This window comes from Rhamphochromis longiceps, linkage group LG7, assembly GCF_057381845.1.
Source record: "Rhamphochromis longiceps isolate RC_006_pf linkage group LG7, R_longiceps_female_GT1.1, whole genome shotgun sequence".
Lineage (NCBI taxonomy): Eukaryota > Metazoa > Chordata > Actinopteri > Cichliformes > Cichlidae > Rhamphochromis > Rhamphochromis longiceps.
Genome location: NC_140563.1, coordinates 26,234,353 through 26,259,504, shown reverse-complemented (window position 1 = coordinate 26,259,504; position 25,152 = coordinate 26,234,353). Strand labels below are relative to the sequence as shown.

General features: G+C 40.4%; 1 protein-coding gene across 3 annotated transcripts in view; it reads right to left on the bottom strand.

Moving 5' to 3' along the window:
• The window catches only part of LOC146665411 (NT-3 growth factor receptor-like), a 110,197-nt gene that overhangs the window by 18,194 nt on the left and 66,851 nt on the right, over window positions 1-25,152 (bottom strand). For all 3 annotated transcript variants that reach the window (XM_085413086.1, XM_085413087.1, XM_085413088.1), the window contains exons 7-15: window positions 19,499-19,640; window positions 15,840-15,952; window positions 14,237-14,417; window positions 12,852-12,866; window positions 11,629-11,643; window positions 11,436-11,482; window positions 10,882-10,987; window positions 2,554-2,742; window positions 578-708 (exon numbers count right to left, since the gene is read on the bottom strand). In XM_085413086.1, the coding sequence (XP_085269212.1) occupies window positions 578-708; window positions 2,554-2,742; window positions 10,882-10,987; window positions 11,436-11,482; window positions 11,629-11,643; window positions 12,852-12,866; window positions 14,237-14,417; window positions 15,840-15,952; window positions 19,499-19,640 (939 nt within the window). The remainder of the gene's footprint in view (window positions 1-577; window positions 709-2,553; window positions 2,743-10,881; window positions 10,988-11,435; window positions 11,483-11,628; window positions 11,644-12,851; window positions 12,867-14,236; window positions 14,418-15,839; window positions 15,953-19,498; window positions 19,641-25,152) is intronic.

Here is a 25,152-nt window from a genome sequence, read left to right as displayed (position 1 = left end):
ATGTACCCATAACTTGTTTTTCAAAATATTAATAAAAGTGATGTCTCCAAACAGCCATCTTTTTCCTGACAATTCCCTTTGTGCATATTCTCTTACATATGATAAGTCAAAATTGAAACACCTGCGGCTTTTAGTCACGTGCGGCTAATGTATGTACAAAACAGGATTTTCCCCTGATTTTAGCTTGTGCGGCTAATATTCAGGTGCGCTTTGTAGTCCGGGAAATACAGTAACATTCACACACACACACTCATACTCCGATGGATGCATCAGAGAGCAATTTGGGGTTAGTGTCTTGCCCAAGGATATTTGGCATGCAGACTGGGGAAGGCAGGGATCGAACCACCAACCTTCCGATCAGTAGATGACCCGCTCTACCACCTGAGCTAAAGCCTCTTTAGACAGTAGTCTGTTTCTATAATGCTCTGAGCGCACACACACACACACACACACACACACACACACACACACACACACACACACACACACACACACACACACACACACACACACACACACACACACACACACACACACACACACACACACACACACTAGTTATATCTATGTAGCTTACCTTTACAGCCACCAGCATCTTGTCCTTAGTGGGACTCAGGTTGTAACACTCGGCCAGGAACACCTTACCGAAGGCTCCCTCACCAAGCTCTCTTTTCAGAATTATGTCCCGTCGCTTAATATGCTGAACATCTGAAAAAGACAGAGATAAGGAGGAAATGAGTTTTCAGCCATTATTATTACTACAAAGCAGCCACTCAAATGAAACCTCCCAAGTATTCATTCCCGCTGCTTATGTTTGATTGCCACCTGTTGGCTACAATTTACATCATGAAGTTGAATAAAACTGCAAAACTTATGAATAGATCTACTTTAAACTAATCAAACAGAAGATTACTGAAACTGTTCTCTGTGGATGATCTAAAATAGTTTTGGGTTTGTTTTTTTTACATGTGTTTTGTGGATTAAAAAAAAGAAGATTTTTTTCATTTGAACACACTGTTTTGGGATTTAGCACAAGTGGATTTTATTTACAACAGATATTTTTCCTGCCTGTAGCAGTGAATGACACATTTTCAGAGACTAAAATGGGCTTCGATTACACCTTAATATTATATCTCAAATAGCGTATATTTATGCAAGGAATTATTTTAATATAAATTTATGTGATTATATGGCTGCTTGGTAATTAGTACAGTTACTGTCATTAAGGAGGAAGTTATCTAAGACACACACACACACACACACACACTGAAAACTGTTCCACCACTGGGTCACAATTAATGCCACTGTAATATACCATGGGACTCATCATCATTGAGTTTCTTACACACAGCTGCTACCACAGCTGAGGAAGGTGATGGCAGCAGAGTAAGTGCATATCATAATAATCATCGGAATAAAATGATAATAAAGATAACATTGTTACATACGCAATCAATGAGTTTCATGACTGAATAACACTTTGTGGAATTATTCAAAAACATCAGCATCAAGATTTTATTTAACAGTGAACCAGTTTATTGGCATTTGACCATTTAATGTCAGGGGTATAAGGCCTTTTGTGGCGTTTCTTGTCCCTGCCTCTAATGCTCAGAAATGTGTGAAGCTCTGCTCCACCAGAACCATATCAAGTGCAAAGCACAGTTTGCCTTAGTGAATCATTGTAAGATTCATTTAAATATTCTCCTCTCAAAATTTGTGTGTGTATGTGTGTGTGAGAGAGAGAATCTGAATACCTGCATCTGAACAGTTCCCTCATTTTCAAGGGGAAGCTATTCAGAGACAAATATATCAGACTAAATCCACCTCTATTTTAAGTCCATATTGATATTTTTTTAAGAGCACAGTAATCGAACTGTTAACAATGAGTACACAGTGGCTGCTGTGATTGCAGCCATTCCCCAACTCTCTGTGAGTGGTACTCATGGCGACTAATCAATGGTCTCCGATCAATGATCAGTGGTCTGATCAATGGTTGTTGATCAATGGTCATGACAATTTGGATATTAATGATCAAAGACCTGACCTCACAGCCCATTGTTCATTCAGTGGGCTGGTTTCAGTTATTGTGCAAATGTACTGTTTATAAGGTTGGGGGAAACTGCAGTCAGCTGAGACTGAAGAAGTCACTTGGATGACTGTCAAAGCGCACTTCTCTCACTGAAAACGTTTCGTCCAGATGAACAGAATCAAGCTTCTGGCATTTACTTACCTGGTTGATTGAGCATGCATCAAGACATTAGTTATTATTAATCTCTGGTTCTATTTCACAGCATGTCTTTGTCCTCCCCTCGTCCCCAAATGGTCGCGCCAGATGGACTCACTTCCCTGAGCCTTGTTCTGCAACCAGTTCTTCCTGTTAAAAGGGACTTTTTCTATCCCCAAGTGCTTACTCATAGGGGTCGTCTGATTGTTGGGTTTCCTCTGTCTTTACCTTACAATATAAAATACTCCAAGAGTGTTGTTGTGAATCGGTGCTATATAGGTAAAACTGAAGTGAATCGAACTGAAAACTGAATACATGTTTTCACTTACAGGTGGTAGGTTTGTTGCAGTTGTGGCCATGTCTGAAGTACTGTGGGTTCTCTATAACAGGAATTCTAGTCATTCCAATCACCACTGCAGCTGGTCCAGCATCCAGTGTACAGGGGCTAATGATCCCATGGTTAACATGATGAAGGGGACTGGCAGAGTCTTCCTCACCACTTATCACTGCCACCGGACCTACAAAGACACAGATGGAGTGTTTAGATTGGATGAATATCTCTATACTGTCAGTCACTAACTGTTTCTAAGTCTAGGACACTTCCTCAAATATTTCCTGTTATTATAAGAAGAGTCTCTGAAACAAAGGGATGTGATGCAAGGGTAAAAGCAGAGTTTCTTCACTGACTTATCCTCCTGAGAACCGAGGAAAAAAGTATCTTTCAGTTCAACGGTTTTTATGCGCTACAGAGGACATAATGAATAGGCTGTGTTTTAGGACGATATAGCTAACCTTAACAATCAGTCATAACAATCAATCAACATACTAGAATCCAAACAGCTTGTACTTCAAAGCCAGTTCAAGATATACTTTATGTCACAAACATGACAAATATAAAAACAAGGCAAACATGAATTATATTGTTGTCTTAGTGACAGTAGTTGTTTAAAGTGCTTTAATTCTCTCTGTTGACAGTAGACTGTGGGATATTTAGTAGTGAGGACATTTCATAGTTGGACTTGCACAGGTGGCATCCTATCACAGTATCATGGAAATTACTGAGCTCCTGAGAGCGACCCATTCTTTCACAAATGTTTGCAAAAGCAGTCTGGATGCCAAGGTGCTTGGTTTTATACACCTGTGGCAGTGGAAGTTATTGGAACTTCTGAATTCCATGATTCAGATGGGTGAGTGAATAATTTTGTCAGTACTACAGCTTTGTCTTATCTGCCTTATTAGCAATCCTACTAAGTTGTCAACTGTTTACTCAGTAGGTCAGTCCAGAGTTTTTATGTATCTGTGCTGCCCAGAGGACTGTACTACGAAGCAGGATTTCACCTTATCTCTGTAACGTCAGGGTTAACCCTGGGTTTTCTGTACTATGAAGGTGGTTGATTATTTATCGAAGTACAATCTCCATAGTAACATGCACTGCAGATTCGAGATCAACTGATTTAAAATCACTACCTACTGACTAGGGGTGCAACGATATTCGTATCGATATTGAACCGTTCGATACAGTGCTTTCGGTTCGGTACGCATATGTATGAACAATACAACATTTGTAATTTATTTTATCAACTTTCCTTCTGACGATGCTGTCTGTGTTGAGCGCTCAGTGAATCTGCGTTTGACTACTCCGCCTAGGCTGCACTGTCGAGCGCAGATCCACTGAGCGCTCAACACAGACAGCATAGTCAGAAGGAAGAGCGCAGGGCAAGCTAGCAAGACAGAAGTTAAGCTCTCCTTGCAACATGGACCTCCCCCACCCTCATTCAGATCTGGCGTTTGGAATTATTTTGGTTTTCATGTGACGTATGACCCTGAAGGTAAGCGAGTCATGGACTAAAGTAAAACAGTATGTTGGATGTGCCATGCAATGCTCAATTACATGGGTGGGAACTAGTGTGTTAGCGCAGTTAGCTCGTTAACGTGTTGGCTGTCCAGCCCCATGCACGGGGCGATCGGTGGTAGCTCGTTAACGGAGATTTGCCGTGTTGTGGTGTTAAGGTCATTTCAACGAGATTAACCTGAAAGCACTAGTGGGAACACAACGAATATGACTGCACATTTACGCCGACATCATCCTAGTGCAAAGACAAAAACAACAAGCATGCTACTAACTTTAGCCGAGTCATTTAGACAGCTGTTAGCACATGATTCTCCTTATGCTGCTGAGAATAAAGCCCAGAAGAAGCGGATAGTATAGCTTTTATTTTGGAAAGAGACATTTCTCTGTAATAAACTCTCTTTTCCAAAGATGCATGATTCCTCAATCAGATACAGGGCTTGCAATATCGCTAGCCCGACGTCCTGGGGCTAGCGATTTTTTTTACCGCGGTAAAGTGAGCCGTCATTTGTGAGCCGCGGTCAAGCCAGCCGCCTCCTATCCGCCGCATAAATTTCCTTGCGCTTTTACACCAGTCTTTACGGTAGCGCCTTTTCGCTTTATATCCTGATTGAAAGCCTAGACTCGCGCACACGTGCGCGCGCGCGAACACAAATTACAATGGAACAGCCCAATACAGCCATCGTGACAGTCTGGTTGCATATTCAAAAATTCATTAAAAATCATTCTTAAAAGTTGATGCCAAGCTTTCAACACAATCCTCTTCTCGGACACCTACTTTACCTCTGGGCCAGGTTTTACCCAGATTTACTGTAATATTACTCAGAAATCACAGTAAACTCATATTCAGTGCAATACAGTCAATACACTATAATTATGTTTATTTCAAAAATTCATTAAAAGTCATCCTGAGTAGTTGATGTCCATATATATATTGCTCATATAGTACGTGCGCGGGTATAGGCTTTCAATCGGCACATAAAGCGAAAAGGCGCTACCGTAAAGACTGGTGTAAAAGCGCAAGGAAATTTATGCGGCGGATAAGAGGCGGCTGGCTTGACCGCGGCTCACAAATGACGGCTCACTTTACCGCGGTATTTTTTTCAGTCGGGCTACCAAAATCTATCTCTTCCCTACCCGTCGGGCTATTGTAGGAAGGAAAAATATATGTCAATGCTTTTGCATTCTTTCAGAAATGTAGCTGGGTAATTATGTCATTGGCATCGGTGAGCCACTGTCAATATGTGACATATTGAAATCGCGTTTGAATTTGCGCTTGTTTTTTTGCTTTCACTTTGCAATCGTGCGAACTGTGTATAGAGAGCGACAGCACTGATCTGTGAGTGATGATAATTTGTGCACCAATTCCTCTGACATCGTCTTATTAATTGTTAGCTTACTATGCAAACATGACAAGTGAAATCTCCCGCAGCTTAAACATGTGAGAGGTTGATTGCGCAGAGAATCGCTGAGCTTATGTGAGTGTGTGTAAAAGCAGCAGGAGAAGTTATGACAAATCAGACTATAAGGCAAAAAGAAAGTGCAGCTTTATGGTTTCATGGACAAAAGAATTTCTGTGGCTGCAATATGACGAGCTAAATAACCAGGGCTGCACATAAGTGGTCCGCAGGTGCGCATTCGCTGTCAAAATAAAAAACACGCACAAGGGTTAGGGTTAAATTTAAAAACTGTACTTTTGAGTTAAAATATATATTTATAATTTTAATAAATGACAAATTAAAAAGGCATGAACATTTTTTTTGTATCGAAAAAATATCGAACCGTGACACCAAAGTATCGAACCGAACCGAACCGAACCGTGAATTTTGTGTATCGTTGCACCCCTACTACTGACTTCAAATAATTTCAACCTCATCTTCACTCAAATATTTGGATATCTATCGCAGATATCAGTGTAAACAATTACAATATAACAAATGACGCAGCTAGACTGCTGTATCATTTTTTGTTTTTTATGATTAAGGTGTATTAATAAGGCAGCACGGTGGCACGGTGGTTAGCACTGTTGCCGCACAGCAAGAAGGTCCTGAGTTCAATTCCAACATCAGGCCGGGGTCTTTCTGTGTGGAGTTTGCATGTTCTCCCCGTGTTTGCGTGGGTTCCCTCCGGGTACTCCGGCTTCCTCCCACCTCCCTCCAAAGACATGCAGCTTGTGGGGATAGGTTAATTGGATAAACCAAATTGCCACTAGGTGTGAATGTGCGAATGAATCTGAGTGTGAATGGTTGTCCCTGTCCCTGTGTGTTAGCCCTGTGACAGACTGGCGACCTGTCCAGGTTGTACCCCGCCTTTCGCCCTATGACAGCTGGGATAGGCTCCAGCGTCCCCCGCGACCTTGAAAAGGATAAGCGGAAGCGAATGGATGGATGGATGGATGATTATGGTTTGGCTGTGAGTTCACTTCCTGACCTTTAAGAACATTTGAGTTCGAAACTGTTTATCCTTTATTAGATAATTTAGTCATAGTTGCCAAAAAAGGCTGTACGCTCACGAAAAAGTGAGTGTACAGCCACAGACGGACTATATAAAGATGGCTAAAACACTCAGAGCCTTTTCACTGGCTTGGGTGGGAAACTCAGAGAAAACACTCAGTTGTCACAGCAACAAACTCATTGTGATGCTGGTTGCTGCTTTGTGCCTTGAATGTTACAGCAGTGTTGACAAACTGCAAACATGACATTCTTTGAAGAAATGAACTGAATAAAAAAAAGAATATGTGATTAATCCACAGATGAATATAGTTTTAACATGTGCAGCTTGTTAAAGGGGGGGCGGCTAAAATTTAATCCCTCAGACACAATGAAAAAGAACCCTCTCAATACAATAAAGTTACAATTCAGATATTTTGTAAGTTAAGAATTAAAACACAGTTTCTCTAGGGCTTCACTCAGGCCACACTGATCACACTGAGGGCCAGACATAGGTCACTGATGTATTTTAATGTAAAGTAAAATTGGCATCTCATTTATCATCTCATTCATCTCATCATATCATATCATTTATCATCTCATTCAACCAGGCTCATTCCATGAGCCTGGTTCTGCTGGAGGTTTCTTCCTGTTAAAAGGGAGTTTTTCCTTCCCACTGTCGCCAAAGTGCTTGCTCATAGGGGGTCATATGATTGTTGGGTTTTTCTCTGTATCTATGAAGCGCCTTGAGGCGACTTTTGTTGTGATTTGGCGCTATATAAATAAAATTGAATTGAATTTACTCTCCTAACAATCTCTTTTCATAATCTATATCAATTAGATACAATTAATTATGCTTTGTAACAATTAGTTACAAAATTATTAATGATGTTTGCCATTCGCTGGCTGTAATTTTTAGCAATATTTTTTTGTCAAATGTTGAATAATTCTTCTTTTAAATCCTTTGAGATACAGATGATGACGATTGGTTGGATTCATCCTTTCTATGTCATTTTAATCTGTAGACCATCAGGATCAGCTGTGAGTTTCTTAGTGTATTTTGGTGATTTCTTATTGTCCTCCATTAAGTTGGAAAGAATCATTCTGTTGGGGAGTTTAAATTTTCATGTTGATTACAGCTTGTGCTCCATAGCTTCTGACTTTCATAATCTTCTAGAATCTTTTCATTTTATTCAACATGTGACTCGGTAAACACATAGCTGGCCCAGCCAACCAACTATGATTCTGTCACTTGGCCTGGACATTTTTATTAGTGATTATAATGTCTTTTATTTGATGGTTTGTTTGTTTTTTAGCCTTGACAGCTTCTCTATTGCACATACCAAGTACTCTTGACACATTACTGGTGGAGAAAATTTGGAGAACTTTTTGCTAGAAATATCTTTGTGATGATATGGAAGTGTGTGCTGCTTTCACTGTGTTTAAATATACTAGCAAAGTGCCACTTTAGTCAAGCCAGCACTCCTTGGATCTCTGAATCCATCCACAGTTTTAGGGGAGTTTGCCATAAAACGCATAAGCGCAGACAATAGTCAGGACCCGTTCCCCAACCTGAAGGTGCAGGAAACAAACCTGCTCATCTACTGGGAGAAACCCAAATGTACAGGCAGGAAACTGGGTTGATACTAGGATACCCACCCCGGCTCACCACCTCTCTCCATGGGCAACTCCAGACTGAGACAGAGTCCAGCCCCTCTCCAAGAGACTGGTTTGAGACCCCAAGCCATGTGTTGAGGTGAGCCCCACTATATCTAGCCAGTACTTCTCAACCTCAGGCACTAACTCAGACTCCTTCTCCACCTGGGAGGTAACATTCCATGTCCCATTAGTTTTGGTAGTCGGTTATCAGTCTGCCAGGGCCCCTGCTCCTGGCTGCCTCCCGACACACATTGCACCCAAACCCTACGGCTTCTGCTGTGGGTGGTGGGCCTACAGGAGGATGAGCTCATGTCACTTTTTCAGGTTGTACCTGGCTGGGCCCAATGGACTAAGGCCTGGCCGCCAGACGTTTGCCCTCCCCGGGCCTGGCTCCATGGTTGGGAGCCCTGGTAATCCTATCCCAGGCTGGGTAAACTGTTCCCTCAATGTTCTACTCATAGGGGTCTTTTGAAGACCCCTATGAGGTCTTAAAATGACTTAGAAGATATATCTGAAATATTGACCAAAATGAAACCTCAGTCCTCTGTAGTCACTCTGATATATTGCTCTTTGCGTTCAGGTTGTGTCGCCAGATGCTTTAAACGGGTTTATCCAACCACCACTGAAAAACAAACATTGACACACCACTGAAGAAAACCTACAGGCCCATTTCCAAACTTCCTTTCATTGCCAAAATATGTGCCCAAAAGTTTGAGACACAATTAAGGAATGTTGGAGAAGCACAATATTCTTGAAATTTTCAATCTCTCTGTGGAGACTACGAAACAACTGTAATCTAACTACACTGCAGTACAGCAATGTGAAGATGAAGTGATACACTCAGTATTTCTCTGTTGATGAGAAATTGTCCCAATAAGTATCACAGTTAATGGTCACCCATCACTGAGCTCTGACCTGTGTGCATACTGTCAAAGCTAATAATTATCATAATAACTGCAACTATGGGGTTTCTCATTTGTGTAAGAACATCATCACCTTAAGTGGTTCAACTCATTTTACCTCAGAGAGCACAGGGTATCTTTGCAACTCCAATATTTAACAGCCTTTAGTTTTATTAAGAATGAACCTACACACAAGTCACAAAGTGATTGTGCCTTCTGCAAGGTGAAACACCATTTTTTTTGTCAGTTTCTCTTCAGAAAAAGCTGCCTGACAGCAGTTTCAGGATAGAAAACATTCATCTAATTGGGCTTTTGTTGCCTCTTTCTTTTACACCTTTGTGAAACCCTTTAAATTAAAAATGTAAAAGCTGCACTTCAATCACATCTCAATTGTTCGATTTATGGATTGTGTTGGTGCACAGAAGAAATAAAAATTGTCTAGTAACTTTAATTCTCATCAAGACACTAAAAAGAAAATTTGGTTTGAACTGAAGCACATAAACTCTCCAACCAAACAGAGTGACAATGTGAAGCTGAGAAAAATCCAAGCTTGACTCATCATGCCTGGACCTTTTCCCACTCTAATCCCTTTCGAATCCACTGATATGAGTCAGGCTGGTAAACATGAGCATTCTGTGGACAGTTTACTTTCACTATTTCTAGATTTGATGTGTGCAAACACCCACCTCTAGATACCACCTCATGATGGCAGTGTGTGAGTTGACATGCAGTAGCTTTAAACCTCTGTTCTGCTGCAGACACTCAGCTAGGAGTGTGTACTACTGCACGGCAAAGGCCACATGCTACTCAGTGTACCCGTTCCACCCATACTGCATGCCAGTAGCATGCTTCTCTTTGTTGATTTTTTTATAGTCAAGTTTTCACCACTAGTGTCTCCCCATTTATTTTCAATGTAACATTTTGATTTCAATTCAATTCAGTTTTATTTACATAGCGCCAAATCAGAGCAACAGTTGCTTGAAGGTACTTTACATTGTTAGGTATAGACCCTACAATAATACCGAGCATGTTTCTAATTGCTTCTCAGAATAACAATAGGGAGAATAAATTATGCATGGAAACATCTGTTTCCCAATATTTCCAAGGAATTGTACTGCTTTTGTACACACTTGTGACATTTAGCAAGCTAAAAATCCCAATATCTTTGCCATCAGCAGTATAGCTAATCAAATAACATACAACACAATGTATTGCTTAGTCTTGCAATATGTTATCATAATCAGTTCATATAGATTTCAACAGAATGCTGTGCTGGTTGTTCCTTACTAGTCAGTAAATAATATAAAATAAAAGTCTTATCCAACCAAAAAAATGATTTCATCCCAGCATGCATCAAGTGACAAAGGGGGAAAAGAAAGATGCTGTAGAGGTCAAAGGTGAAAAAACGCCCAGACTGGCCAAACAGTCAAACTGTTTTTTTGGCACTTTGTTGTCTCCTATGTGTTCTTCCATTGTTCCTCCATTTGGTCTTGACTGCACTTGTATTGCTTGCATAGTATAGTACCATGTTTGCATAGTATGTCACAAATATTATCTGCAATTTTCTGCAGCCCACCACACTATATACTCATATGAGTGTGTGCACACAATGAAAAAACGAGCAAAGCAGATTTCACACTTTTAATATTTCCTTCCAAGGATTCAGTTCAATTTTATTTCTATAGTGCAGATTTAGAACGACTACAATCAGCACTGTGAGCTCCTCTTTCTGCTGCCCACCTTCATACAAGTCACACATGTGATTTTTATTCCAGATCAAAGACAGAGTAGAAAGACTAAAAATACATTCGCTCTTACCTTTCATGCCAAACTTGGATCGTCCACCATACTTGTTGATGAGAAGAAAGAGAACCACCAGCATTAAACTTAGGGCAAACCCTGCCAGGCCCACTGCTATGGATACCTGTAAATCACATGAAGTCTAAACGTCACAGTCACACAGTTTCACGGCATTGAATTGAAAGTACCTGACTTCTAAAGTATTTTCAGGAGCGAGGACTCAGTATCTTTAGACCCACAAACATCACAAAATACTGTCTTCAGCAGGCAGTAATCTTTGAACTACTAAGATTTTTAAGTTCTAAAACCAAATGGTGAAGAATCCCAAGTATTTAATCCCTAGATATGAGGGTCGTCAGCTCACTATCAATCATGGGCCTCACCACATGCCAAGGTGTGAAAAAAGCTGTGGGTCATTATCAGCAGAGGTTTCGGGTGAAACGATTGGGAGACCTTAGCTCACCCTATTATTTGACCCACTGAAATCACCTGATGCAAGATGTGAATGGCAGTTGAGATGCCTGGGAAGGGGTCTAAAAACTGCACTGTAGGCAGCAGACAGTTTCTCTTACCCCAAAAGTATCTTCCTCCGGTATGTGAGTCTCTGCAGTTGGAATTACTGTAAGAAAAACACAAAAAATGTTAGTTTGTTTTCCCAGGCAGAGGTAAAGTACAGGTGCATCTCTTAGTTGTTGGGTGTAGCTGGTTAGTGTTTGGGGCAACATAACTGACTCGTTTTAGGCGGTGGCATCTTATTCCACTCACCTTTTTCTGTGGGTCCTTTAAGAAAAAGAAAGAAATCACACATTATTAACAAATTCTTGCAGTTTTGCTTGATATGATTTCTGCTGCTGAACAGTTTCGTTTGTTGAATGTTTTTTTTCATAATGTTAGACAAAACAACAAAAAATAATACATGCAACAATTCAACTCAATTCAGTTTTATTTGTATACTGCTAAATCACAACAGTAATTTCCTCATGGGGCTTTTTATTGTAAGATAAGGGACCCTACAATAATACAGAGAAAACAGAGGAAAACCCTATGAACCCCTATGAACAAGCACTTTGGTGACATTGGGAAGGAAAACATCCCCTTTATCAGGAAGAAACCTCAAACAGAACCAGGCTCATTGGAGGAGCAACTATCTGCCACGGCCTGCATTACTCCATATTAAACCTTGGTGTGTGAAGAGGGGTCTGTAATTACATAAACAAGCACCACTTCATCTTCAGCATATGAGTTATTTGCTCTAAGGTGTGTGTTTAAGAGTTATACCAATGATTCAAGTACTGGTAGTGTTTCCCAGAGGAACCACAGTATGGAGTCTTACACAGTGAAGATGTAAAACTATTAGTAATATAATTTACCTCTGTGGGAGTCGAGTTCAGGAAGCTGTTCTGTATTGTGTTAGCACATGACACTCAAGTTGACAGTGAGGGAATTATATCCTTAAATTTAGTTAGACCACTTTCAGAAAGACATTTACTGCAATGAAATTTATTCCCAAATAATCTGTAATCTATTATTGTAAATGTTATTAGCGTTAGTAAGGAATTAGTTAGGGCTTGACCCTGAATCCTCAGCTGCAATAGCTCTAGGCTGATGATGCCTTGAGTGTTTCAGCTTTTTCACTCACTTTGTGTTTATGCACCTCTCTGAATTCAATGATTATTATTTATTAATAATCCCTGACTCTTTTCCACAGTGTGTCTTTGTCTTCCTCCCCTCACACGGCAGATGGCTGCCAGTTCTGTAAGCCTGATTCTGCTGAAGGTTTCTTCCTGTTACAAGGGAGTTTTTCTTTCCCACCATCACTAAAGTGCTTGCTCATAGTGGGGTCAAATGATTGTTGGGCTTTTCATTGTATTGTTTTTTTTTTTTTTTTTTTAAAGGAAAACAAATGAAATGGAAAACTACATAATTTCCCCTAGTGATCAATAAAGTATTCTGATTCTGATAATGTATTGATGGATAATAAAACTCACCATAATCGTAATCATCTATAAAAGAAAGAGAAGAGAAAAAGTGACGATTGGAAAAGATCCTCTGTAAGGCATACTCTACAAAGGAATCTGATCAAACAACCTACGGCATCACTTCAAAGAAAGCAGGTGTAAATGACTGAAAATGACTTAAAACTGAAAATGTGAAAAATTTGGAAATAAATAACACTACTAAGAAGCTTATCATATCCTGTATGACTTTTCTAATTTCTCCGCATCTAATTTACACTTAGGCTAAATATAAGCATTATTTCACAACTATATCCAGTACTAACACAGGGCGATGATTAGAGCATGTTTTGTTTTATAAGAAAACTGTGACACTGAGTCAAACTGAATGCTAAGTCATGACAGTGTGCTTGATCGTAATCTCTGATAAAGCACAGGGAACTAAAATGTCCCTTTAGCAGAAACTTGTTGTTTTGTTTTTTTTTACTTTTTCCTGCAAAGGTTCTAAACAAAACTGAAAACTGAGCTTGAAAGCAGCAGAATAATGCAGTGGTTCCTTGTGGTACAAGGCTAAATTAGACAGGGAACATTTCATGTTTTGTTTGTTTGAATATTACTTTTAATGTGGCAAAGCAGTTTTTGAGTTTCATTATTGCCATTGTTTAACATTCGATCACCATGCAGACTAATAATTCAGGGTCATGTTCAAGAGTAAAGATTTTTCCTTGATTCAGACAACTGATACATTTGAAACTTCCATGTTCACTTTAACAGGGGGCACTTGCAAGAGTGGGACCCTATGGTGCTGTAGCCCAAAAAGGTTGCGTAACTTTTACAGGATAAACATTCTTCTTGTTCTAGTTTGTGAAAGATTTTGATAAAATAGAAATGGCATGGAACACATCTGCAATGATACATGTAGATTTCTCTCTGGACTGGCAGAAATGGATGACATTTAAACCTTTTAAGAAAGGGACTGGAAAATGTGCTCCAGCTACAAGAGGATCCCATTCCTCAGCCTCCCTAGGTAGATCTATGCCAGGGTATTGGACTGGATGCAATTAGTTAAACCTCGGATTCAGAAGAAACAATGCAAACTATCGGATTCCCAGACGGAGAACCGTGGTTTGACTTCCAGCCAATACTAAGATGGTTTGCAGCTCATCTGAACTGGCAGGAAAAAGAATTAGGAACTCGACATTCAAAGCCACGGCTCTCAATCAGAAAAGGATGGAGTGCCCACTCAAAATGTACTGCCCTTTCTCTGAGTCTTGTTCAAAAGTAAGGGGAAACTGGAGCAGGTGAGTGACAGATTGATGTAGTGCCGACAGCGATGCAGGTGCTGTGGTGAAGACACAGCTGGGGTGAAGGCAAAGCTTTTGATTTACTTTAGTATAACTCTAAATGATTGAACTTACCAAAAGGCTTTTCCAGGAAGTGCCCATACACAGTACTGGTGGCTATGCCCAGGTAGTTTCTGGCCTCCAGAGTATAATTGCCATTATTGTGGTGTGTTGGGTTTTTAAAGGTTAGGCATCCCTCTATGTAGTCCAGGTAAATATCCATGTCAGGCCGCACATACTCAGTGTGGGAAATTTCCTACATTGTCAAAAAATGACAAGGATTGATGTGAAAGAGATCAGCTACAGCCCTGAAAACTTATGTGCATGATACAGTATACAGAGCTCTGTAACATTTCTTCTAAGACTTTGTAGAAACCTTTACTTTAAAAGTAAGTTTAATATTTTTTTCTAAAACCCTAGTAGTTATTGTTGGTAGTTAACAAAGCAGGTTTTTTCTTAAACCAAACAGCAAATAGTAGTCCCTCAGAAATGTAATGATAAAGCTAGATAGAAGTCTAAATAAAATATATTAATAAGCTGATAACAATGGATGATATTTGATATTAATTGAAATTCATCTTCCCCTATGTTCCAAACATTGCCCTTTTGGCTGTTTTGAGGTAATGATGTGAAGAAAATGACATGGAAACAGTTATGGTAGCTTCTGTGTAACATTTGGACTGTTAAACAAACCTTTTCTCCTGCATTTCATAAAATAGAACAACATATCTAGCATTTGCTAATTCATATTGCATTATGATTCAGTGGACCCAAATTGTATTTTTATGCTTAGTGTCAGTCACCTCCTGTTTTTAAATTCTAACTGCAATGCCACATACATACTAGCACGGTTGTTTCCAGGATCTTTCAAAGGACTTGTCACTTGGGGAAACAGCAACAAGTCTGAGGGGTGCCACAGGAAATATGAATATTTAATCAGAAATAACTTTTCTTCTTCTGTCAGCTGCTCCCTTTAGAAGTCACAGCAGATCAACTGCCTCCATCTCTTCTTATTTCTAGAATCCTCCTCTGTCACACCAACCCTCTGCTTGTCCTCCTCCACTTAATCCATGAAAGTTCCCTGTACCCCTCATCTGCACATATCCAAACTATTTCAGTCTTGCCTCAAAACCTGAACTGTCCCACTCATATGCTCAGTTCTAATCCTATCTCATCCCCATTTAGGATTACAAATAACAAATTTAGCATTTCTATGGTACATGAAACAAACCAAAAAACTAAAATCTGAAAGGACTATTTTCAACTTTATATAATCCATAGTAAGGTTATTAGAATTACCAAAATAAACCTTGGATAACTACAATTGTAAGTGGAATTGAAGCTTTACAGACAATATGTTTCTAATAAATGGTTGCTGAGTTACTTTCAACCTAAACCAGTCACAACCTCGCAGTACTTGTATTAGAGTTGATGAGTATGTCTTTTTTTATTTTATTTACCTCTTCCCAGTGGCATTTACCCAACAATTTACTGTAATGTACTGAGTAAATACTAACCAAGGGGCTGTAAATGTAACCGCTTTTTTGATGAGCACAGAAATTCTGTTTTTTCATAAATGACATTTCCTTTTACAGAGAGTAACAAGTACACAACACATTTTTATCAAACAAAAAAAAAAGTGCACAATAGATTTACGAGCATGAAATTAAAAATATACCTTATCTTGATAGAACCATCGTAAGACTGGGTGGGGTGAACCACGAACGGTAAACTCAATGCACGTGTCATGGCGGCGTTCTGGCTCCTTCAGCCTAATAATGGTGGGAGGAACTTGAGAGACAAAGAGGACAAAGAATAAAGAAAAAAATGTAAACGATCTGCACTTGTATAGCACATGTTAACAGGTACTCACCTGCCTAAGTTAAAATTAAACCAAAGAAAGAAGTAAACTATTTTTGTGTTTCCCATATAAACTTGATCGTTTTTACTGTCAAAAAACCTTAAAACACTGAAATGTGCACTTCTGAAATTGCATTGGATTTCCTTTCAGGTTTAAGGTTTTTAAGGTTTTAAAGTAGCAGTTTTAAAAAAAAAGATTGAGAAAAACTGAATGATTTTGGCTGTCTTGTAGAAAGCAACAAAATGACAGAAGTATTTCTACCCTTTCTACCACCTGATCTGCTTGTGTCAGAAATTAAATCCCACTTCACCATCAGCCTCCAGAAAGTCTCATCAAAGCAAACTACACATCAGGACAAATTTAAAGGGTATTTGCATGTGGACAAAACTTCAAGTATGAAATTATTTTTATAGGTATTTTAAATAATTTTGCCTTTAACAACACCAAGATAGCGGATAGACAGTGCAGCAAGTTCCACAGCCAGACTCGGCTCATGTTCATTACATGTTCTTTTGGTCAGTTGGCCATAGCTGGTATAATTTTTTCAATAAACTAATACTGAGTAAATTACATAAACCAGTTTACCTTTGTAACATTTTCTGTTTTAGTACCAATAATAATCCTCTATGCTCCTCCTCATGGATCCCTTTGTGTGTAACTATGCTTGTGTATGGGATGAACTTGAACTTAAACATGCTTACATCTAGTGCTGAATTTATACATCATCAGGAACACAGTGGAGATGTCTCAAGAGGTGATAATATTAGATGATGTTTTTCTAGATGTACTGAGTTTATATAGCTGTTACCTTGGACAGGTCTCCATTAAAACGGGTTTTGATGTCAGTGGGACTTCCGAGTTAAACAAAGTTTATTATAATAATAACAATAATAATGATAAAAAATAACAACAAATATCATTATACATAAATGGATGATTGTATATAGATATTTAAAGCTGTAATGAACACATTAAAAAAAAGAAAAAGAAAAAAAAAAAGCTTGGGTGGTAATGGTAAATGGACTGGTCATGTCCCCGGGTTTCTACCAAGTATTTTGAGTTTTTGTTTTGGGCTCATAATTTGTTGCTTTTAAATTTAGTTCTGCATTATTTAGTCTTGAGTATAGCTCTTGCTAGTGCCTCTGTGTTTTGTTTCTAGTTCCTTGTTTAACTGTGTTAATTCCCCTTTGTGTCCAGTCTGTCCTGTCCTGAAGTCAGTCTCATTTCTGTATTCCTTTTCATCTCTAGGGCATGTCCTTGTCCTAAAGCTTTTCTTCTCTACCTGAGTAATCGAAGTGTTTTATAGAAGGTACCCCATTCACCGATTCATACAAGCACTTCTTTTTATTCATTCACACAGATTAATACACATATTAACACATTAATGGATGCATTGGAGAGCAACTTGGGGTTAGTATCTTGCCCAAGGACACTTTTGCATGCAGACTAGACTAGATTATAGCTACCCCAGTAAATAGGTGAAATATAGTGGGTAATCCCTAAATACCTGAAAATACCTGGAAATTGGAGCAATACAATAATTAATTTAAAAAATGAATACATACAAAATAAAAACTATATGGTCAGAGGTCCCGGGCAGCTCAGCAGAGTGAGCCCAAGCAAGTCAGGAAATTTGATAAATATATAGATCTCTGTATAATGGAGACCTTCCTCACTTTTAATGGTTACTAAGAATAGCATTACACAGATGTTTAGACTGGAATCACACAGCTGTCTTGATCAAAGGGAGGATGACCCAGTGCATGACCCCTGCCAAAAAAGCCCCCACACTATGCTGGGAGACAGCTTATTGGTTTCTTTGCATTTGCTGCCCCCTCATGGGGTTATTCAGACTGGTCCAGATCAATATACTACAATAACCTGCTGTTGATACAGATGAGGGAAAAAATCTACTGCAGCTTAAAAAAATAATTATGCAGCTTATTTCCAGGTGACTCATCCCCCTGTATTACTGCATTGTTAACCCTGAACTCGGTTTCTCCACCTGCCAGATCCCACTTTAAACACTGCTAAATAATAATAGAAATAAAAAATAACCAAAATAGTTATAGTATACATCACAAAAACAAAGTGGTCTTTCGGCAGTTGAACACAGCCTCTACAACACTTAGTGTGAGACTAGGTACCAAGAATAGAATAGAATAGAATAGAATAGAATAGAATAGAATTCAACTTTATTGTCATTGCACATGTCACAAGTACAAGGCAACGAAATGCAGTTTGCATACATCCAGAAGTGCCACTTCTGGACTGGCAGAAAACAAAACCACACTGTAAGAAAATGAAGTCAACATGTAGTGATCATGAGCTGGCCGTGATGTTTCCAAACAAGAAATGTAAGAAACTGAGATTCCGTTCCATCCAATTCTGAGGAGAAGCAGCAGCAGGGAGACTGGTTTGATCCAGGAGTTAAAGCTGTATAATGGCTTTTATACATATTTCAGGATGTCAGTGGGACAGTTTGAGCTCTTGCTGGCAGAGTTGGGACCACATCTAAGGAGGCAGTGAAATCCTTTTAGAGTGCCCACTGACCCAGAGCAGCATCTACTGTAGCTGTGGGTCTGAGATTAAATAGGATTACTCTACTATTTCCCAAATCTTTTTTTTTTATCAGTACTGGTTCTGAAAATTTAAAAAGAATCGAGCTTGGTTTGAAAACATAAATTCCGCCAGTTACATGGTTGGTGTAAACAGCTGCATTAAGAATAGTTGAGTCTGAAAACTAGTTTTAACACATAAAATATGTCCACTGATTTTACATGTCTGTTGTGCATAGGCCTTTATTGCTATAATATTCTTGCAGCCGCTTCAGTCCTTTACAATCCAAGGCCTACCCTACAATCTCAAACACAGCTGCAACATATTAGTCACTGTGTGACATTATTTAGCCCTCTGCATATACAGTACCCTTGGCTGCAATAAACCTTAAATACCACTAGTATGCACTCAAAGAAGACAACTGATACCACAGTAATTTCTCCCTGCAATATTCTAAGATTTGCACAAACATTAACCTAAGTACAAAGAAGCAGCTATCTAATAACGCTAATATATTATATACTACTATATACTAATACTTATAAATATTGATTCAAGACAATTACAAAATTTGGCAGCTAAAATAGAACTAAAACAAAAATAGATGTAAAGTCAAAATTTTAACAATGAATTTGTCAGCTCCCATCTTTAACTAGTTATTACTATTATTAATCTCTTCCACAGTATTTCAGTCACTTAACTGCCTCATAGAAATCTCAAAGACAATCTCGTAAAGTAAAGCTAGAGTTTTAATTTATGAGTGCATCTTACTAAGATTTATATATTTAAAAGAAGAGAGCTTAAAATGGATACAGTAGCCAACTCACATTTCCACAACTATTTATAATGCTACTTTTCACAGTTTTTATGGAGTGCAGTTTTGTGTATAACGTTGTGTCTGTGGTGTATCTACTTACAGTGAACAGTTAGCTGAACTGAAGCGTTGGTCATGCCCACTATGTTGGTGGCAGTGCATACTAATAGGAAGTTGTTGTCATCTCTGCTTACATTGACCAAGGTTATGTTGATGGAGTGAATAGTATTGTCGTAGACTCTAGCCTGGAGGGACAACAAGATAAAATAAACAAGCATAAGCAACAAAAATATGGTCCAATAGAAACATTGATTGTTTAGAGGATGTCATGGTCCTGGGCCATGTTGGCCCAGCATTCTCAGTTTTCATGCGTCTTGTATTTTTCTTTATTTATGCCTTGGTTCCCAGGTTGTCCTGTTAAAATGTTCCTTATTTGATTACCCCCTGTGTGCCCCTCTGTGTATCTGTGAGCCCTCATTTCCCCTCCTTGTGTTTCATTCAATGTTTTCCCCAGCCCGTTATGTCTGTTCTCTCTCTCCCCTCCTGTCTGCACCTCTGTGCACTTCCTGTTTCACTTTGTCAGTCTCCCATCAGTGTTGTTTACTCCTGCCGTGTCTTGTTATAATTATCAGTGTCACCTGTGTTCCCCGTGTGCTCCTACTTCCCTTGTTAACCCTCTGAGTATTTATGTCCGCGTCTCCCTCAGTTCAGTGTCGCGTTCTCCCTCATGACTGTGTGCCCCTCCGTGTGTTTCCTCGTGAGTCAGTTCCTTTATGACTCCCCAGTTTAGTTTCATATTATTTTGTATCGCCTTAACTTCCATCAGCAATAAAGCTGTACTTTGAGTTCAGTCCTGTTCTCCCGTGAGTTTGCGCTTGGGTCCTCATCCTGCCTGCACACAGCCTAAATATGACAGAGGAAGCAATTAATGAACTATACTCAGCAAGACCAATCGAAGAGAAACAGTCTCAGCGGTTAGTTATACTTTTATTTATGAAGAAATTCATCGCTAGTTTAAAAACACACAGCTCAGAGTTCTTAATCTGAAGAAAGAAACTTGGTCTTGTTCCAGTTTTCCTCTATCAGTGACGAGTAGTAAGATGTCTTTTCTTTACTAAGGTTTTTTTTTTTTTTTTTTTAAACTTAGAGTAACAAAACATTTTTAATAAATATCTACTAAATTACGGAAACACTTTCGAGCTACTGGGTTATCTGTTTTAAGGAGTGCGTTTGAGAATTATACTACAACTCAAACCAAGAGCACAAGTTTTGGAGTGTAGCTGCACTAAATAAATGGAAAAATTGCAATACTAAGCTGAGCACCAGATGCAATGTCCTGGAGACGCTGCTCCTACCTGAGATGCCACCTTTCCCTCCGGCGCAGCTGACTCCCATCAGCAATTAAGGGTATTTAAGCCCAGAGCAGGGTGAGCTCTGGGCCAGAGTGCCATTTTGTGTGGGTACAGCTAGTGAGCTGAGTGTTTGCGGTGGTTTCCAGCTAGTGAGCTGTGTAGTGTGTTGTCCAGCTAGTGAGCTGCGCTTTCCTTTTGACTTTTTGCTTTATTTGACCAACGCCTGAGTTTTGTTTGTGTTTTGTTGGTGTTTTATGGTGATAACGGCTTGTCCGTCTCTTTTAGTTGACTTACTTCAATAAAACTGTTTTATTTAAACTGTTTCGCCTCCTTGACTCCTTTTTCTGACCCGGTCACTTTTGTTACTTCCCCCTCACCGCCTAGACCCCCCCCCCCCCCCCAGGGGAACGTAACAAGTGGGGGCTCGTCCGGGATATTTGAAAAGGGAGTTCTGTGTTGGATTTGGTTTTCTTTTTGATTATCTCGCTTTGGCACCTTTTAGAGATTAATAACTTCCCAGTTAAGGTAGGTGAGTGCCCAGCTGAGCTTTTTAAGTTCCTCCTTCGGGCACTCTTGTTATTTTGCCTTTGTTGTTTTTGGAGTAATCCTGGGTGGGGATTAATTCTCTGTCGGGGGTAGGCAATTCAGGGCTCCGGTCGCTGAAGTTCTGCCTTTAAAGTTGCCTCGAGCCCAGCACGCTCCGGAAGATAGACAGGGCAAGGTTTTGGAACTGGGTAAGTTGTTTTGTTAACGTGTGTGTGTGTGTGTGTGTGTGTGTGGCGGGAGGTTAGTTGGTCAGCTAAAGGAAGTTGTGTAGTGGTCTGTTAACTGTCTTAATTAGGTTGTGTTTTTCTAACTCTTCACCATCCCCAAAATGGTTGACACAGCTGCTAGTGTACAGGTGTCTAGAGGCTCGTTTGTGAGCAATAACATTCACCTGGTTCCAGACTTCTGTGAATCCAGTGTTCACAGCTTTTTCAGAGTTGGCGCAGGGACAGTCCTATCTTGACTTCGCCAGGGAGAAGGCAAGGCTCTTTGATAGGTGGTGTGCGGAAAGCCAGGTTAATGATGTGGGGTCCATACGTGAGCTTATGCTGGTGGAGGATTTTAAAAACTCTGTTCCTAAGTCTGTGGCCCTTTAAGTGAACAGAGGGTTACAACTCTACAGCAAGCTGCCACCCTGGCAGATGAGTTTAAGCTGATTCATACAGCAAGTGCGGTAGGACAGGATATCCCTCTGCACTATAGCGCAGCCTGGACAGGTAAAAGTGGGCCAGCTAAGAAGGAAAATGCAGTTATGGTGTTAAGACCTAGGCCCAAACTGTGTTTTTTCTGTCACAAGCCTGGCCATGTGGTTGCCAATTGTGTCAAACTGGCACTCAAACAGAAAGCCCACTCAACACAAAAGGGGCCTGTTTTGAGAAAAGTCAGTCGTGGCTCTCAAACTGACAAGCTTGCCAGGCCTACGGAAAGGCTAAACCTGGAGCACAATTGCTCGGTAGCACCCCGTAATCGGTGTACGAGGCCAACTAACCCTGAGCTGCCGCTGGTTGATCCTTTCTCCGGTTCATGTTCAAAACCACCCTTCAGATCTGCACCCCTTGCTAACATAAATTTGACAAACCATGGGTTTGCATTTATGGGAGGGGGTGTTACGGCCCTAGCAGGGCCTCTCTCTCTCCTGAGGGTGCCTGTGTGGGCGTGTCCCACTACCTCCTACCTGAGATGCCACCTTTCCCTCCGGCGCAGCTGACTCCCATCAGCAATTAAGGGTATTTAAGCCCAGAGCAGGGTGAGCTCTGGGCCAGAGTGCCATTTTGTGTGGGTACAGCTAGTGAGCTGAGTGTTTGCGGTGGTTTCCAGCTAGTGAGCTGTGTAGTGTGTTGTCCAGCTAGTGAGCTGTGTAGTGTGTTGTCCAGCTAGTGAGCTGCGCTTTCCTTTTGACTTTTTGCTTTATTTGACCAACGCCTGAGTTTTGTTTGTGTTTTGTTGGTGTTTTATGGTGATAACGGCTTGTCCGTCTCTTTTAGTTGACTTACTTCAATAAAACTGTTTTATTTAAACTGTTTCGCCTCCTTGACTCCTTTTTCTGACCCGGTCACTTTTGTTACTTCCCCCTCACCGCCTAGACCCCCCCCAGGGGAACGTAACAGTGGTCTACAAAAAATTTGTTCAGTGCCTTCTTGGAGAGACTGCACAGTAGGTCTGCTGCCATCGACCAGCGAGCCAACACACATGTATATTAAAATCTCTAACAATGAGAACACAATCATAGTTGGGCATAATCCCAGCTACAGTGGGGCAAAAAAGTATTTAGTCAGCCACCGATTGTGCAAGTTCCCCCACTTAAAATGATGACAGAGGTCAGTAATTTGCACCAGAGGTACACTTCAACTGTGAGAGACCTAATGTGAAAAGAAAATCCATGAATCCACATGGTAGGATTTGTAAAGAATTTATTCATAAATTAGGGTGGAAAATAAGTATTTGGTCACCCCAAACAAGGAAAATCTCTGGCTCTCACAGACCTGTAAAGTCTTCTGTAAGAAGCTTTTCTGTCCCCCACTCGTTACCTGTATGAATGGCACCTGTTTGAACTCATCATCTGTATAAAAGACACCTGTCCACAGCCTCAAACAGTCAGACTCCAAACTCCGCCATGGCCAAGACCAAAGAGCTTTCGAAGGACACCAGGAAAAGTATTGTAGACCTGCACCAGACTGGGAAGAGTGAATCTACAATAGGCAAGCAGCTTGGTGTGAAAAAATCAACTGTGGGAGCAATCATCAGAAAATGGAAGACATACAAGGCCACTGATAATCTCCCTCGATCTGGGGCTCCACGCAAGATCTCATCCCATGGGGTCTAAATGATCATGAGAACGGTGAGCAAAGATCCCAGAACCACACGGGGGGACCTGGTGAATGACCTGCAGAGAGCTGGGACCAAAGTAACAAAGGTCACCATCAGTAACACACTACAACGGCAGGGAATCAAATCCCGCAGTGCCAGACGTGTTCCGCTGCTGAAGCCAGTGCATGTCCAGGCCCGTCTGAAGTTTGCCAGAGAGCACATGGATGATACAGCAGAGGATTGGGAGAATGTCATGTGGTCAGATGAAACCAAAGTAGAACTTTTTGGTATAAACTCAACTCGTCGTGTTTGGAGGAAGAAGAATACTGAGTTGCATCCCAAGAACACCATACCTACTGTGAAGCATGGGGGTGGAAACATCATGCTATGGGGCTGTTTTTCTGCCAAGGGGACAGGACGACTGATCAGTGTTAAGGACAGAATGAATGGGGCCATGTATCGTGAGATTTTGAGCCAAAACCTCCTTCCATCAGTGAGAACTTTGAAGATGAAACGAGGCTGGGTCTTCCAACATGACAATGATCCAAAACACACCGCCCGGGCAACAAAGGAGTGGCTCCGTAAGAAGCATTTGAAAGTCCTGGAGTGGCCTAGCCAGTCTCCAGACCTCAACCCCATAGAAAATCTGTGGCGGGAGTTGAAAGTCCGTGTTGCTCGGCGACAGCCCCAAAACATCACTGCTCTCAAGAAGATCTGCATGGAGGAATGGGCCAAAATACCAACTACTGTGTGTGCGAAACCTGGTAGAGACCTATAGTAAACGTTTGACCTCTGTTATTGCCAACAAAGGTTATGTTACAAAGTATTGAGTTGTATTTTTGTTATTGACCAAATACTTATTTTCCACCCTGATTTACGAATAAATTCTTTACAAATCCTACCATGTGGATTCATGGATTTTTTTTTTTCACATTCTGTCTCTCACAGTTGAAGTGTACCTCTGGTGCAAATTACTGACCTCTGTCATCATTTTAGGTGGGGGAACTTGCACAATCGGTGGCTGACTAAATACTTTTTTGCCCCACTGTATAAAAAAAAAAAAAAAATCAGGGAAGTTGTTTATGAAGTTCTTATTGTATTTCAGGCAGCTGCAGATGACAGCACAGAAAACTGGGTTAGTGCGACTTATTTGAAATGAGGTAAAGTCGAAGCTGGAGAATGAAGATTGTAGAAACCATTGCTTCCATTTGTAATCCTTTTTGTATTAATATACAGTATAGTCGCCAGAATTACTGAGCATAAAATCTGCTCGGACCAGGGTCTACCACCCTCGGCTGACAGGTTGGTAGAACAGCTGAAGACTAACAAAGAGGTGAGGCAGTTTTTGGGGGCTTGCTGGCTATGACGGCGGGTTCGTTCTCAACTTCACAGAGCTGACCAGCCCCCCAAAAGGGTGCCCCGAGTCTGGTTCGGTAGACGGGGCAGTGTTAGGTGGCATATGTGTTGGTGAAGAAGGCTCTCTGTGGGGAACCCTTGCTCTAAACCCCTGATTCTATTGATTATGGTAAATTTAAAAGTTGTCAAAAATGGT